General features: G+C 46.5%; 2 protein-coding genes across 8 annotated transcripts in view; one reads left to right on the forward strand and one right to left on the reverse strand.

Moving 5' to 3' along the window:
* Window positions 1–14,795, forward strand: part of PLEK (pleckstrin) — a 217,683-nt gene that overhangs the window by 148,211 nt on the left and 54,677 nt on the right. Inside the window, exon 1 of one of the 7 annotated variants that reach the window (XM_053284490.1) lies at window positions 11,800–11,928. The exons of the other annotated variants lie outside the window; for them this stretch is intronic. The gene's annotated coding sequence lies outside the window, so the exon portion shown is untranslated. Of the gene's footprint in view, window positions 1–11,799; window positions 11,929–14,795 lie in introns of those variants that run through there. 7 annotated transcript variants of the gene reach the window in all.
* On the reverse strand, window positions 62–13,552 carry CNRIP1 (cannabinoid receptor interacting protein 1). Its single transcript, XM_053284498.1, has 3 exons — window positions 12,855–13,552; window positions 11,081–11,225; window positions 62–1,306 (listed from the first exon to the last, which is right to left on the reverse strand). Exons 1-3 carry the CDS (start codon window positions 13,031–13,033, stop codon window positions 1,142–1,144), a joined length of 489 nt encoding a protein of 162 aa, XP_053140473.1. The 5' UTR covers window positions 13,034–13,552; the 3' UTR covers window positions 62–1,141.

The raw sequence follows: 14,795 nt of genomic DNA on the forward strand, positions 1-14,795 counted from the left end.
AAGTATTGGCACGAGTGTTAACCATTTAATTAGACGATTCAAAACTCTTAAGGGGAAGGTATTGGTTTCCAAGTACTTTATTACAAAGGTCAAAAGTTTGGTAATGGTTTACAGATTATTGACATGAAGGAACAGCTGATATGCAAGATAATGCAGACACATGACCACCTTAATCCAGTAGAGCTTGAGGAAAGCAACATTTCCGCTCTTTTAGAAATAGAATGTGCTTTAAGTTTGACACAGTTGTAAACAGTTTCCAGAGGACTTAGCACCCGGGTTCAGAGTCCTGTACAAACCTATGCAAAAAGATATGCTTCCCCTTTTAGGCCTGTTGCAGCCATGTTTAACCTGAAAGGCTTTTTAGTGCAACAGCAATTGCAGCTCAAAAGATTCCCAGCAGCCAAGCTATTTCACTTCACATGTAAACAAACCACTGCTTACAAGTATTAGCATTATTCACACACATTTAAAACCATAGATGTATTGCTTTGCCACTCTTGTGTCTATGTCAATATTCCATCACTGCAGTAGGTCAGGGTCATTTTGGAGACTGGGAAAGTCAACACAAGTCTCACAGAATGGGAAAGCCAGTCAGATTTTACAACCTTTGATGATCGAAAACTGGAAATCTCCCCTACAGCAGTAGGAAAAACTAAGCAGGTGCAACTTGAATAGGGCTGTGGATTTTGCTTGGCCAGATATGCAGTCATCTGGTATTTGCAATGTTGTATCACTACAGATCTTACTGGCATGAAGGAACACTAACAAAAATATGAATACCAAAGCCACCATCAGCATGTCACAACGAATCTTAAGACAACCATTCAGAATCACATCCTAGTAGTATTACATAGTGGGTCTCCCAGTGGGGGGACTGCAATATTTGCATGTGCCATGTTCACTACAGTGAAGGTGTGGGGGGTTAACACTCATTTTATGCACATAATCTCAAGCACAAGCACTTGGAAACAAATCCCACCAATTTGGAAGGCAACTTATTCCCAAGTCAGTGCCCTTTGGGCTGCAGTCTGTGTCAAGCACAGAAGCATCTATACAGAGTGCCTGTGTTAAGGCGTCGCACTGGTTTGAAGATAGGCTCTTTTACCAAGAGATTGTCCAGCCACATCAGCCTCGTTGTGCTTCAGAAGAAGGTTTCTTTGTTTACCCACATGAGGCTGCGCGTCTCATTGGGTTTGCATTCATATTCGATGCATCCAAAGCTGTTTCCCCACTGGCAATGATCTCGCTTGTGGTAGTTGTAGAACTTGACTTGCCAGACTGTTTCAAAAGCACCAATGTCATTGAGCTGAAGAGAGAAGAATAACCCCATTAAATTCTTTAGAGCCATGAAGTATGAGCAGTACAAATATAAGTGGTCCCACAAACATCTGTATCCAGATGAGCTGAGCAACTTCATTGCATGTTTATCAAGAGCAAGAGGGTTCCTGAAATATGTATTGCAGGCCAGAGCCCACTTAAGTTTAGTGAGCCATAAGTGGTCTCTGGCACACAAAAGCTTTCTTCTGTATTAACGTTCAGTGTCTGCCACAGGGCAATTTCTTTCTCTGCCACTGGCAAACATAGCTGCCACTCTGGAGACTGATAGTTTGTCTACAGACAGTGTGGGTACCAGATAACATAATAATCAACATTGGCCTATAATCCAAGACCGTACTCCATGCTGAAGATTCTGCACCCAGGCAATCAAAATTCTGTAATCTATACAAAGTTACATATTCTTGCAAAGAAATTTTGTAAAGTTAGTTATTGAACAGACAGTGCGCCATTTTTGGTGCTTAAACCTCATCTGACACTTGTTTCACTTCTCACCCCTGTTGGCTTTTGATATTTCAGCAAGGATTACCCCAACATCTTCAAGTATTGTGGAATCTCTGCAAGCCTTGCTTTTTAAAAACACCACTCAGGAAGCAGAATTCTGTGCTCATACTACATTTTGCAAAGTTGTGGAACACGCATAACCCTGCCCCAGTTCTTCTGAATTGCTCTAGGAACTTGCACTTCTTCACCATAGTGCTTTCTTCAATAACCAAGTGTCTTTTGTTAACTCATTTAGCTGCATGACCTAACCAACTAGCTGTACATTAAAATAGCAGCAATAACTATTTCCATCAACTGAAGTAAAGATTTCCACTGAGTGCATATAAAGCACATTTGACCGATCTGTTGCAGCCACATCCAATTTGCATTTGAGAGGTAGCTTTTTTGAACAACATCCAAAATTAAAGAGTTTGCTTTTTAAATTCTGTTATTAATGACCACTTTTTTTTTGTCTTGAAGTCCCATCCCATGCTCAGTCAGGATCTCAACTTTGCTCATCTCTATATTAAGACTTTCCAAAGCCGTGATTGTGGAATCTCTTTCCAGGATGACTTTTCAGCTCTGTCAGAATCAGGAGCCTCAGTCTCTCATAAGAGCCTGCTTATGAGTCTATAGAATGCCATCAGTGTACAGGGCACTTTTCAGAGTAACATTAAGACAGATCTGTCCAGAAGAACTTACAACTGATTTTCTAATCATAGAGGGCAGAGACAAAAGTGGTAACAAGTGATGAATGTGTGTAAACAGTTACATATACTTGGGCTCCATCCCCAAACAATGTAACAATCAAGCTAGACTTGGAGCCCTTTTTCACGAGCAGTGAGGAAGTGCAAGAGGGCTAGTGGGGAGAAAGCCTTAAAAAGTTTACCTCCCTGTAGATGACCGAGGGCTCCCACTTCAGCAGGCGGATCACTCGCCTAGACGATTACTGGCTGCTGCCAGTAGCTTGGAGCGTCAGGGTGCCAGAACACATTGCCTCACCCCCTGGAGCTCCCATAATGCACTGCATGAGTGTGTGGTGCATTATGGGGATCAACCCTCCCCGAAGCTGGCCAGGAGCCCTGCAGTCTGCCAGCCCTGGCTGCAAGCAGCCACGGCTGGCAGATGATCACAAGCCACAGTTAGGAGATGATCTCGCTCTCCTAACCTTGTTTTAGAGGGTGGCTATGGAGGCGGGTTTGCTGCTGAGGCACCGCCAGGATCGGTCCCAATCCTGGTGGTACACATGCGCAGTCAAAACCAGTTTTGCCTGCGCATGTGAATATCATCTTGATGTTTTTGTCTCATTCCTGCATGAGGCAGAGACTCCAATTTCCTTTAACAAGTACATGCAAACAAGGCAAGATAAACTCCCCCTGCCTCCCTGCACTCTTGCTTCAGGCTCTTCTCAGCCCCTCAAGTTGCCAGCAGGCAGCTTTAGGGGTTACTAAGTGACTATAGTTTAGTAGTACAGTGCATGGAAGAAGTCCCACGTTCAATCCCTGGCATCTCCAATTGAAGGCAGATATCTCCACATAGGTCCCTGGAGACCTGTGGCAGTTATGAACTAGGTAAACAAATGGCCCAACTTTGTATAGGATGCAAGGTTAAGGTAGGGGATAAATCAGCTCCCGTTACCTACATGTCCCCGTCCAAGAAAGAACCCCTGCTTTATATGGAAATGGACATGGCTCCCCCAGGGGTTTCTTAAAATATATCCAGAGGCCTAGCTCCTGGTATCCTCCCCTTCAGAGGTTAGGCAGGCGACTTCTCCACAGCAGCATCTCCATTGTGGAATATTCATCCTGGAAGTGAGTGCTCCTGTTTGGCCTTCCATGACACTTGAGAAGTCATGTTTATCTGAACCTATTGGGCCAGCTTTGGATTTTGATAGTGATATTCTTTGCGGCCAATGATCAATTTGAACTGTGGTTGTGTGTGATTTTATTGGCAGTAGTTTTAAGTTGTGAGCCACCTTGAGGTGACATGATTGACTGAATGGGGAGATATTTTTCAGTGCTTTGTACTGGCATTGTCATTTCTAGGCCGGCATAACCATGATAAAGCAGCGCCTAACTAATGGAATATGAATAGCTTAAGGCATTGCTGATGTCAGCAGTACCTTAAGCTATTCACTGGAGGGGCCTGAATGAAGAAGAATTGCTTAGTAGTGCCAGAGATTTTGAAGGTCTGCTCCATCCTCAGTCCTCAACCAAGTGCTGCTTGAACATCTGTTCACTGCGGGATTTTCAGAGAGCTTACATAATAGCTAAGCATCCTGCTCCATGTAAAACTCCGTGGTTAAAAGTTATGCAACTGTTGTTAAAGGCTCCTCATGGAATGGCTGCCACTGAAAAGAACACAGTTCCAGAAACCTGACTCCACTGCTAGTCCCAACCTTACCAAAGGTCAGTCATTGTTCTATGGACATGTCTGTAGAAGTGCTTCCTGTAGCTTTAGCACTGGACAGCAAGAAAGCACTGTTAAGGAAGATGTGCCAGTCCCAGGTAAGATGCACTGCAACATGCATTTTGCCCACGTGCACTGCACCACTCAGGGCGATCTTGCAGTTCTTAGTTTACTATGCAGACTACTTAGATCTGCAGGGATGCATAAGTAACCATGTACCTTGCAGTTGTTTGGAGGTACCAGGTTAGACCTTAATTTAACAGGGAATATTCCTTCAGCTTCTTTCTACTTTTCAATCAAGGTTGGTGTTAATCTGAACATACTCTGAGGCTCTACACACGATCAAGGTGTAGAGCCTCAAGGGGATTGGCGGGCAGAGCAAACTTAACCTGCTCTCCCCGCACATGAGCAGTCGCTCATTGCTGGGTGGCTGGATTGGCTGCCCAGACAAGCAGCAGCTTTGGTTGAGTGCTCCCACACCTGGCTGCAGCTTGCTAGGGAGCTCCGGGGGAAGGGCAGCGCCAATGCATGGCGCCCTGGCCCCTGGAAGGCATGGCACGAGTGCACAGTGCCTTCCTGGGGTCCCCCCCAGCCTTTCCTCCCCACCCTGTCAGCTGTGGCAGCAAGCAGCCATGGCTGACAGATTATCAAAGAAACAAGGTTAACAGAGCACTCTGTTAACCTCGTTTAGCGGGAGGGGTTCTGACGATCATTAGGAACCAGGCTGGGCTCTAGGGGTGTACACGGAACTGGCTGGCCCAGTTCAGTTCGAGTCCGAACCTGACTCGAACCAGACCAGGCCAGTTCGGTCCGGCACCCCTTCAAACCCCTCCCCAGTTCGGGGTGTGTGTGTCACATGCCTTTTGCAGAATGGAACTGAAGTGAACCTTTTATTTTATTTTTTTTAAAAAATTAAAAAATTACCTTACCCCCTTCGGGGCAGTTGTTGGAGGCGGCGGGGAGATCCATGGAGGTTCCCCACTGGCCTCCCTTGCAGCCCAAACCTGTCCATTCAGACTTTCCCCTTCCAGCGTGGTGGCCATTTTGGAGGACACCGCGCCTGCTCAATTGGCTTCTGCATGACCCAGGCCATGCAGAGTAGGCATGTGCCCGAAACGTTTCGGAGGCCATTGTAAAGGCCTCCGAAACATTTCGGCGCTGGGGCAGTATTTGGTGTTTTGGCACCGGCAGGGGTAGTACTTTAAGGGCAGGGGAGGGTGTACTCACCCCCCGCCGCATTTCCCCCACCGACGCTCTGTAAACTTCAAGCCCCTTGGGGCAGCAGCATTCCACCCTGCCGCCCCATTCCCCCCGTTGGCCGGAAGCTGCGATCATGCGTGCGCAGGCAGACAGGCGCATGCACGCACGTACAACAGGCACACGCGCGCTCACAGCTTCCAGCCACTTCCGGCCGACGGGGGGAACGGGGCAGCAGGGAGGAACGCCGCCGCCCCGAGGGGCTTGAAGTTTACAGAGCGCCGGCGAGGAGTGAGTACACCCTCCCCCGCCCTTAAAGTACTACCCCTGCTGGTGCCGAAGTCTTTTCGTGCACATCCCTAATGCAGAGGCCAATTGCACAGGTGTGGTAGCCTCCAAAATGGCTGCCGCGCCAGAAGCAGAAGGCCCGAATGGGCCAAAGAGCCGGTCGAACGAGCTGGTTTGGGCTGCAAGAGAGGCCAGCGGGGTGGGGGGAAGGGGAACCTCTGCAGACCCCCCCACTCTGCCGCCTCCAACAACTCCCCCGGAGGACATAAGGTTAAATTTTTTTTTAAAAAAAAAAAAGGTCCGCAAACCCCCAAACTGTTGGGGGTGTTCGGTCCGGGGTCAGACCAAACAGGAGATGGTTGGGTTCAACCCCGAACCTTCGAACTGAACAGGTTCAACACTGAACACGTTGAACGTTGAACCTGTTCACACCTCCCTACTGGACTCCCTTAGCCCAGTTTCTTGTGGTCGTGGGAACAGCTTCTCTGAATACTCTTTTCTTCTAGCCCCAAAGCAGTATAGCCAAGTTATCTGTCTGCCTGCATCCCACAGCAAGACAAAGCAGCAATGTATAAGCTATATAAAATGAGGAGCAGAAAATATTTACAACCGTAATAAAAACCTGGCTGCAGTTAACATCTCCTGGTAGCTGTTTTCACAGGAACCACTTATGCCAGACTTACTGAAACTTAAGAGACACAGCCACAGCCAGAGCATACTACCTTTGTTTCTAATTGGTTCGTAACTGATTTGAGAGGCCTCAGCCCCCAAACCAGTATACTAGTCACTCAGATTGGACTGTACAATCTTAAGCATATTTACTCATGCCACTGCTGTCAAGTTCAATGGGATTCACCCCCAAGCAAGTGTAGCCAGGATTACAGTCTAAATATGAGCTCTAGTCAGACATTTTCTGTGCAGAAATAACTAATTTATATTGAAACTTTATTAGCCCAGGGTTCTGCTTAGACCAACTTCTGCCATCATGGTAACAGGCAGTGTTCATCTCTTCAGATGAATGCTACTGTAACCATGAGCAGCATGGTGGTGGTGTGGGCAGAGGTGAGCGACACACTGAGGCAGGACTTCCAACCCATTCTATAATGTTATGGGGGCTCTGAAGCTTGACACAACATAGGGCCTTGGCGTGTCCTAATCCAGCCCAGCCCCACCCTCTCTATCATGCTTGGTAGGAGAAGCAACTCATACGTTCCTGAATGACTCTTGCTTCAGTTAAAAAAAATGGTGAAAGACATACAGAAGTACTAACATTGTAGGTGTTAACTTGTACTCCGTGTTCTCCTCTGTTAAAGGACATACATGCTTAGGCTAATGGTGTGTATGTACTGTAAATATCCAGTATTTATATCAGACATGATACAATAAATTAATATCTACCTGCAAAATACATATAGAGAGTTACATAGACACTGTAAAAATACAATATTTTTCAGTTTATACAAGTTTTAATTTACACAATTTAATTTTTCAAAGCTCTGTGCATTATCAATAAGAATAACTTCTAGTCCTCCCTAGTTTCTATAGTCCTAGCAGAGAGTATAAGGCTCGGACTTACATAGGACATGAGGCCTGGGGCCTATGAAGCATTTAGAGGATAGATGCAAGACATTTCCTTGCATACAATGAGGCTCTTCACACAAGCAGTGTGAAGAGCCTAAAGGGGGTTTGCAGGGAGAGTGGGTTTCACCTGCTCTCCCTGCAGACGAGCACTCAGTCATCCCTGGGTGGCCGGATCAGCTGCCCAAATTATTACCCGTTCCGTCACAGAACCGGTGTGAGCTGCGGGGTTTGGGGGCCCCCTTAAATCCCTGAAAGCACCGTGTGACTGCACAATGCCTTCTGGGGAACCTCCTGACGCCACAAGGCTTGTGGCAGCCTCCCCGTTGGGGGGGGGTACTCATGAGTCAGTGCAACGTGAAGCCATGCCACAACAACACACAATCACTTAACCGACTTTTTGGGTGTCCTCGTGCCTGAAACCCGAGTTAAGGGGTGGCCTACCCAGGAGGGTTTGCCGCCGGGAGCCGCATGGCTCCCACATCTGGTTTCCTAGCCCAGTTTTTAGCTGCACATGAGAATAGCTTCAATGTCTGCTCTAGCCTAGGTTCCAGATTAGAAAACTGGAAACAATGCTTAGCTTGAGTGCTTACAAATTTGTGAGTCATGCAGCTTTCCAGTCAGGCTGATGTTCATGCATGGCCTACAGCACTGAAAAACCCATGCGAAAGGGCCACACAGGCTCTTAACAGGGGGAGAGTAACTGGCCCCCTCCACCCCCAGCACAGTTCCTCCAGTGACTGTTGCTGGTGTCTATCTTATGTTTCTTTTTAGATCGTGAGCCCTTTGGGGACAGGGAGCCATCTTATTTGTTATTTCTCTGTGTAAACCGCCCTGAGCCATTTTTGGAAGGGGGTTACAGAAATCAAAATAATAATAATAATAATAATAATATCCCATTTCAATTCAGTTGCCCTCGGCCAATAATGATCGCCTCTCTGGAAAAAGCTGGTGGTCACATGAAAGGCACAGCTCATGGCATTCTACTTCCTCTCCACATTTTATTTGCTTATTTAGTACATTTATATACCGCCCCATACGAAAAGGTCCCTGGGCGGTTCACATGATGGATGTCCAAGAATTATACTCAGTTGAAGTGGAGTTTACCAGAGTGTTTACTGCCTTGGAAAGACCTAGCTTCTGCAAACACCAGGAAACTAGTCTTATAAATATCTAGTTCAGTTCCCTTTTCAAATCCTAATGGCTTCATTTACATGTTGCATATACAACTTGCAACAGATTATATGGCAAGTTTTAGTTTTGCTTTTAGAGAGAACACGAAAGATATTTATGGTTTCAAAATAAGACAAACCATGGACAAAGACTTTTAGCTTAATATTTTGCCATTCTGGTATTCCCCTCACCACAGGAGGGCCTGATTCACAAGTGCATGTATGTAGTTTGATTTTACGACATGCCATTACTGAACACTCAAACTTCCTTGAAAAGCACTGCATTTCAACTAAGTAGGAGAGTTCCATGATGGTCCATCCACATATATAAGCGGAGTGATGAACATGCACTAGCCAGCCCAATGCTACACAAAAATGCTAATTTTCATTTCAAGATCAAAGTGAAACATAAACAGCAGCACTATAACAATGCATTCCTATGCCTAGGCAAGTTTTGGCACGTGCATGCACATACAGACGAACACCTACTTCCACATTCCGTTCAAGGCATATGCAGTCACACATAGTCAACAACAGTACACTTCCTATCTGAATCCTTTTTTTTTTTTTTTAAGGGGGCTTATCCAGGTTCACTTTTTAAAATCATGTACCATCATTCTCATGAGGCTGTATACTAGGGATGTGCACGGAACTGGTACAGAGGCCCTTTATGGGCCTCCGAACCGGTTCAAATAACCAGCGGTTCTGTCGGTTCGATGGCAGTGGGGCTGCCTCCTTAAGAGTGGGGGAGGGTGCACTTACCCCTCCCGCTGCTTTCCCTCCACCAGTGTCCTTTTTTGGGGGAAAGCTAATCAGGGCAGCAGCTTACCTCCCTGCCACCCCTTGCCCCCGTTGGCCAGTTATGGCCAAATAGCCAACGGGGCGGCAGGGAGATACACTGCCGCCCTGATTAGCTTTCCAAAAAAAGGACACTGGTGGGGGAAAGCAGCAGGAGGGATAAGATCACCCTCCACCGCTCTTAAAGCGGCACCCCGCCGCCTTCAAGCCTCCCCGCCACAGTTCCGTGCACATCCTGACTGTATACATGTATATAGACATATGTGTATATACAGTAATGCCTGAATAGGGCCACCCCAACATAGGCATCACAGCAAGATATGTTGTGTGGACCTTTAAGGTATTAATATTCAGGCAAGAACTGGGTCAGTACAGCCTAATGCCCTTCTCCCCCTCCAGCAATATTCCCTGGATGGATGTTCTTTGTTAGGTTGCAGGCATGAGGGCAGTCAGAGGTTGCAGTGGTCACCACTGCTTATACACTGCGTTCGTCAACATCTAATACTGTTTGAGGTGGTAACCGTTTCTCTGGGCTATACTACTACAGACTACAGGTGGAGGATTCACATGAGCAAACGCTCCTTCGCATAAAAATATTTTCCTGCACATCGGAAGCTGGATGTCAGGGAAAGATTAAGCACACACCATTTTTTAAGTACAGGAAGCATTTTGTAGCAAGTAGTCAATCAAGCACACCTACACACACCAAATATAGTTTTCCCACCTCTATGGGAACTAGGAATCTGAACATCTCTGCAAAATAGTTAACAAGCCAAACGTGTCCAGCTATTGCATACAGAAGGAACCATATTTTTTTTTAAAAAAAGAAATTTAACGTATGTGTATACTGCCCGCCACTACCAAAGTCTCTAGGCGGTTTACAGCAATAAACACAAACCAAGAAATGTTAACAATTAAAACATATTAAAAAATCAGATTAAAATACCCATACAAACTACCAGACCGCTAAAAAGCTTGGCTGAAGAGATGCATTTCAATACACCAATCACCACATTTCAATACCCCAGTCTTAGATGCCCATTTTGTGCCATCTTCTAACCCAATATTACACACATGTAGTTTGATTTGTTTGCTATTGAAGGTTTAATGGCAGCTGAGCTGTATTTATGCTTCAGCTGAGCTGTATTTATGCTTCTAGAACTATTCAGTGTTCAATTCTGCTCCTAAAGATAGATACGAAACTACTAATTTGCAGTGAGATTTTAGAGCCAATTAAATGCTGTGTCAGCAGCAAGAATTTGCCTAGTCAGGGATGACCTTGTGCAACTCCTGGATCCTCTGCTAACTAGAGCAGTGAGTGTGTCAGCCAAGGTCATGAGCTCTGCAAAGTAATGGTCAGTCACACTTGGAGTTTTAAGCTGCCAGAGATACTTAAAGGCAAAGACCCATAGTAAAGGGCAAATACTATCAATAGTTTTTTGCTTTCAAGTGTGGTGCTTTTTCAGCAAAAAGTGTATTTTGTGAACAGAATCCTTTTAACATAAGTTTGAACAATCCCTTACATTCTGAAAGAAGAAGAAAGGTCCCCTTGCCCGCCCTGCCCCCCAGCAAAGGACTATCCACTTCACAGAAACAAAGTTGCATCTAAAGAGATCACCCTGTGATCAGGGTGCATACAATTTCAACAGTTTAGAATTCTGTCCCCACTCTTTAAACAGTAGACCACAAATCTACGTCATTAGCCTGATTTATCCTGATCTGCCCACACTTCAGCCCTCATTTGTGACAGTTTACTTCAGATCACAACACACCATTTATTCCCGCTGCCCATTTTGCAATACTGTTGCATACACCAGTACCTGCATGTTCACTTGAATAGGCTGCCTCTCCCCACTTTTGGTGTGAGCAACTCCTTCTGTATCATAGATTCCAGTATAAACAACAGTCTGGGGCTCTCTTGATGTCTCTTCCAAGGGTACAGTCACTCCCCCTAGACCCATAGTCCTGAAAATGGAGAAGTTGAGAGTTTATAGTCATTATTTGCAATCCAGCCCCAAATTTGGAGCAGAAAGAAAGAGGGCAACTGTTTATCACAGCTCCCCCCCACCCATCTTCTATCATCCAAAATATGATGAAGTACGGTAACCAACATTCATCTGTTTTACCCTCCTTTCATGCCATTTGACTTAATTCAAGAACTGTTTGGAAAACTAAAGCACTACTGCCATTTAGACCGCTGGAAGAAAAGAAAAAATAGAGGGCAGGTTCTCCCAAGGAGCAAGGAAGAGTTTTCATTTCTACTGCCCTCCTTTTAGAGGGAAAGTGCACAGCGTGTTGTAGTGGCTAGAGTGCTGGACTAGGACTGGGGAGACCTGAGTTCAAACCCAGGCCAGTCACTTCTCTCTCAGCCTAACCTACTTCACAGGGGTGTTGTGAGGAGAAATTTAAGTATGTAGTACACCGCTCTGGGCTCCTTGGAAGAAGAGCGGAATATAAATGTAAAATCATCATCATCATCATCATCATCATCACACACACACACAGGTTATACTGGTGCTCGCCCTTTGAAAGGCAGCTTGTGTGAGTGTGCTGCTGACTGTAGATAATTATGTGGCTATGTTCTTGCTCAGATACGTTAGACTCGATCCACGCTTCATGAAGAAGTAAACTCTGAACTGAGAATGACAGTGCAACTCTCCGAACAGAGGTGGGTTCTAAGAGATCTAATGCAAGGATTTGGTTTTAGACTTCCATTTTGTAGCCCAGAAGAGAGAGCTGGGAGATACTACATGGGTTGCCCCAAGGGTGCCTAGGGATAGCCATTTCAAAGCGGAATCAATGGTATTTGCTGGGTGGTAGCTAGGACAAGTAAAAAAAGAAAAGGCGATTTGCTCACCTTGGCGTTTAAGGTCCACCCATTATGTTTAAGCCCGGCGTCGAGAAAGGCGGCGGCGGGGGGGGGTGCCACCTTGTTATTTAGCATCGGCTAACATGGGAGTGTTGCGTCTTTCTACCACGGTTTATTGATGACGGCTCCTTCAGCCGCCCAAGAAAGAATATGCGCGCACGACACGAACGAATAATTATATAACGAGAGAGAGAGCCTGTTTGTGGCTGGCGTGGCGATGCAGAGACTCGCAAGCAACCAGACGGTCCAAATCCATGCCACATTTTCGCGGCTCCATTCTGCACACGCCCTTCCCAAGCCTCCCTTCCCTGCGGCTGGATTAATAGACGCCTGCTAAAAACGCTGCAAGGCCTCTGGGTTCCCGTTCCCCCGGACCCAACGCGAGCGCTCCTCCTCCCACTGCGCCTGGATTTCTCCGAGCAGCTTTAGATTCCTCGGCGTGGTAGAAGGAGCGCAACAGAGATTGGAGCGTCTGTCCCCTTGGTAAGGGGGCGGTCTGCAATACCCGAGATCAGTGGCGGCAGGCGAATCCAAGCAAATGGAGACTCCAATCCGGAAAGGAATAAAAAATGGAAGCTCTTGCCTGTCCACTTGCCAGGAAAGCAATCTCCGCTCTCTAAAAATAAGAGCGCCTGGCCCTGGGGAGGGAGAGAAGGCAAGCGGGCAGGCTAGCTGCGAGACTCAGAAGCAGCGGCGGGGGAGGGATGCGATGGGCTTCGACTTACGTGGCGTGGACGGTCCCCGGCTTCAAGGCTACCTCCACCTTGTACTTGGCCCCCGTGAGTAACTTAATGGTCCTGTTCTGGCCAAACCTCTGGCCGTCCACTTTGAAGTAGACGGGCCCGTCGTTTGGCTGGATTTTGAGGGAGACCTTGATCTTGACCAGGGGGGGCACTTCTGCCATGACTTTCCCGGCGAGGCGCAGGCAAGAGAGGATGGAGGAGGAGGAGGGCCGGGGGGAAGGACCGCTCTCAGACCCCAGCGAGATGACGAGCGAAGCTTGTTAGTCCCCGCTCCAATCCGGATTGGAAGGAAGGAAGATGAACAGCATACACCGGCCCCATTTGTAGCGGCTTGCATTTGCACCCGCCGAAGCTAATCCGGGCCTGATCACACAGCAGTCATCCAATCCACTGACGGTCTGACTGAGGGAGGGGCCCCCGCGGTCTCTCCTGGACCCACACGGCCGCCGCAGAAACAAGAAGGAAGGAGAAAAGTCTCCTGTTTTATCGTTCCTTTAAAGAAAAGATGGACCTGGCTCGAATCGAATGATTAAACAAACCAACCAACCAACAACACTTCCCTGTCATCATTTAAATGCACCTAGCATCTTTCTTCTCCGATTGCACCATGAAAATCAGAGCTGCCGTGTACCCCGTCATGAAAAACCAAGATAGCATGACTCACTGTTTCTCTTCGCCGCCTAACCCTAGCCAAATCCACCATCCGAAACTGTAATCCTAAACGCATTTACTGGGGAGAAAGTCCCATTGGAGTGAATGGCACTTCCTTCGGAGTAAACCTGCTCAAGCTTGTACTGCAACCCCCCCCCCCCGCTCCCGCAACACATACACCCTCAAACACTGATTGATTGATTAAGTACCGTCAAGTCGGTGTCGACTCTTAGTGACCACACAGGAGCATCCATTGCTGCTGTAATCGAGTCCATCCACCTTGCTGCTGGTCGTCCTCTTCTTGTCTTTCCTTCAACTTTTCCCAGCATTATGGACTTCTCAAGGGAGCTGGGTCTTCGCATAATGTGTCCAAAGTATTATAGTTTGAGCCTGGTCATTTGTGTCTCGAGGGGAAATTCTGGATTGATTTGTTCTATGATCCATTGGTTTGTGTTCCTGGCTGTCCATGGTATCCTCAAAAGTCTTCTCCAACACCAAAGTTCAAAAGTGTCAATGCTTTTTCTATCTTGCTTCTTCAATGTCAAAGGTTAGAGTGTAGCCCGATTTATATCCAGAGTAAAAGAAATCCACTTTTTGCATCAGTTTTGGGGGACAACTTCGAGTTTGCAATAAAGCCTTGTAGAAAAGCCTGCTGTGTGAAGAACTCTGCAAAATTGCAATCAAGACAGTTTCAGACTTCAAACCTAGCCTGAATAGGTTTAGGTAACCTGGTTCATCCAAATGTGTCTGCAGTCTTTCAAGAGAACAAATGAAAGAGTAGCTGGGGTATGTGGTGGGTGGGGGAGAGGAGGTGTTGATCACCCACGGCTGCAAATATTGTGTGGCACTGTCAATATAGATGTGTATTCTCATCATTTCATGCTAAAAGTAATGGGAACGATAAAAGGTGAATGCTTTCAAAAATCTAAAGTGAAAGGTATTGTGGCTCTGGGAAATTAAAAGACTAGGATTAGGAAAAGAGTTGGACATGCTTTCAACCAAGCCCTCACAAAACACAGAGAAGGAACGAAATGGTCTTGCCCTAAAACTGGATATTCTATAGTATTTCTGTCAGATGCCTGTTTAGAAAATTTCAAAAGAAAACCCACAGTTTTCCCAGGCAGCTGATCGGGAGACGGGAGTCAAAGCCATTGCCAAAATAAACCTGAACCTTAGATAGTCTGAATACAATTCCAATGTCAACTATTGCACATAGAAAGGAAAACTGAGTGAATGTCTGTTTTCTAGGAATCTGGGATTCCCGGTAGGTGC

This window comes from Hemicordylus capensis, chromosome 1, assembly GCF_027244095.1.
Source record: "Hemicordylus capensis ecotype Gifberg chromosome 1, rHemCap1.1.pri, whole genome shotgun sequence".
NCBI lineage: Eukaryota > Metazoa > Chordata > Lepidosauria > Squamata > Cordylidae > Hemicordylus > Hemicordylus capensis.

Bases quoted from the DNA above. Each gene is read 5' to 3' on its own strand.
- CNRIP1 (XM_053284498.1), bottom strand. From the start codon at position 13,033: ATGGCAGAAGTGCCCCCCCTGGTCAAGATCAAGGTCTCCCTCAAAATC. The intron at 11,226-12,854 runs GTAAGTCGAAGC...CTCCATTTTCAG, and splicing joins CCGGGGACCGTCCACGCCAC to GACTATGGGTCTAGGGGGAG. The intron at 1,307-11,080 runs GTACTGGTGTAT...TTCTCTCTTCAG, and splicing joins CTATTCAAGTGAACATGCAG to CTCAATGACATTGGTGCTTT.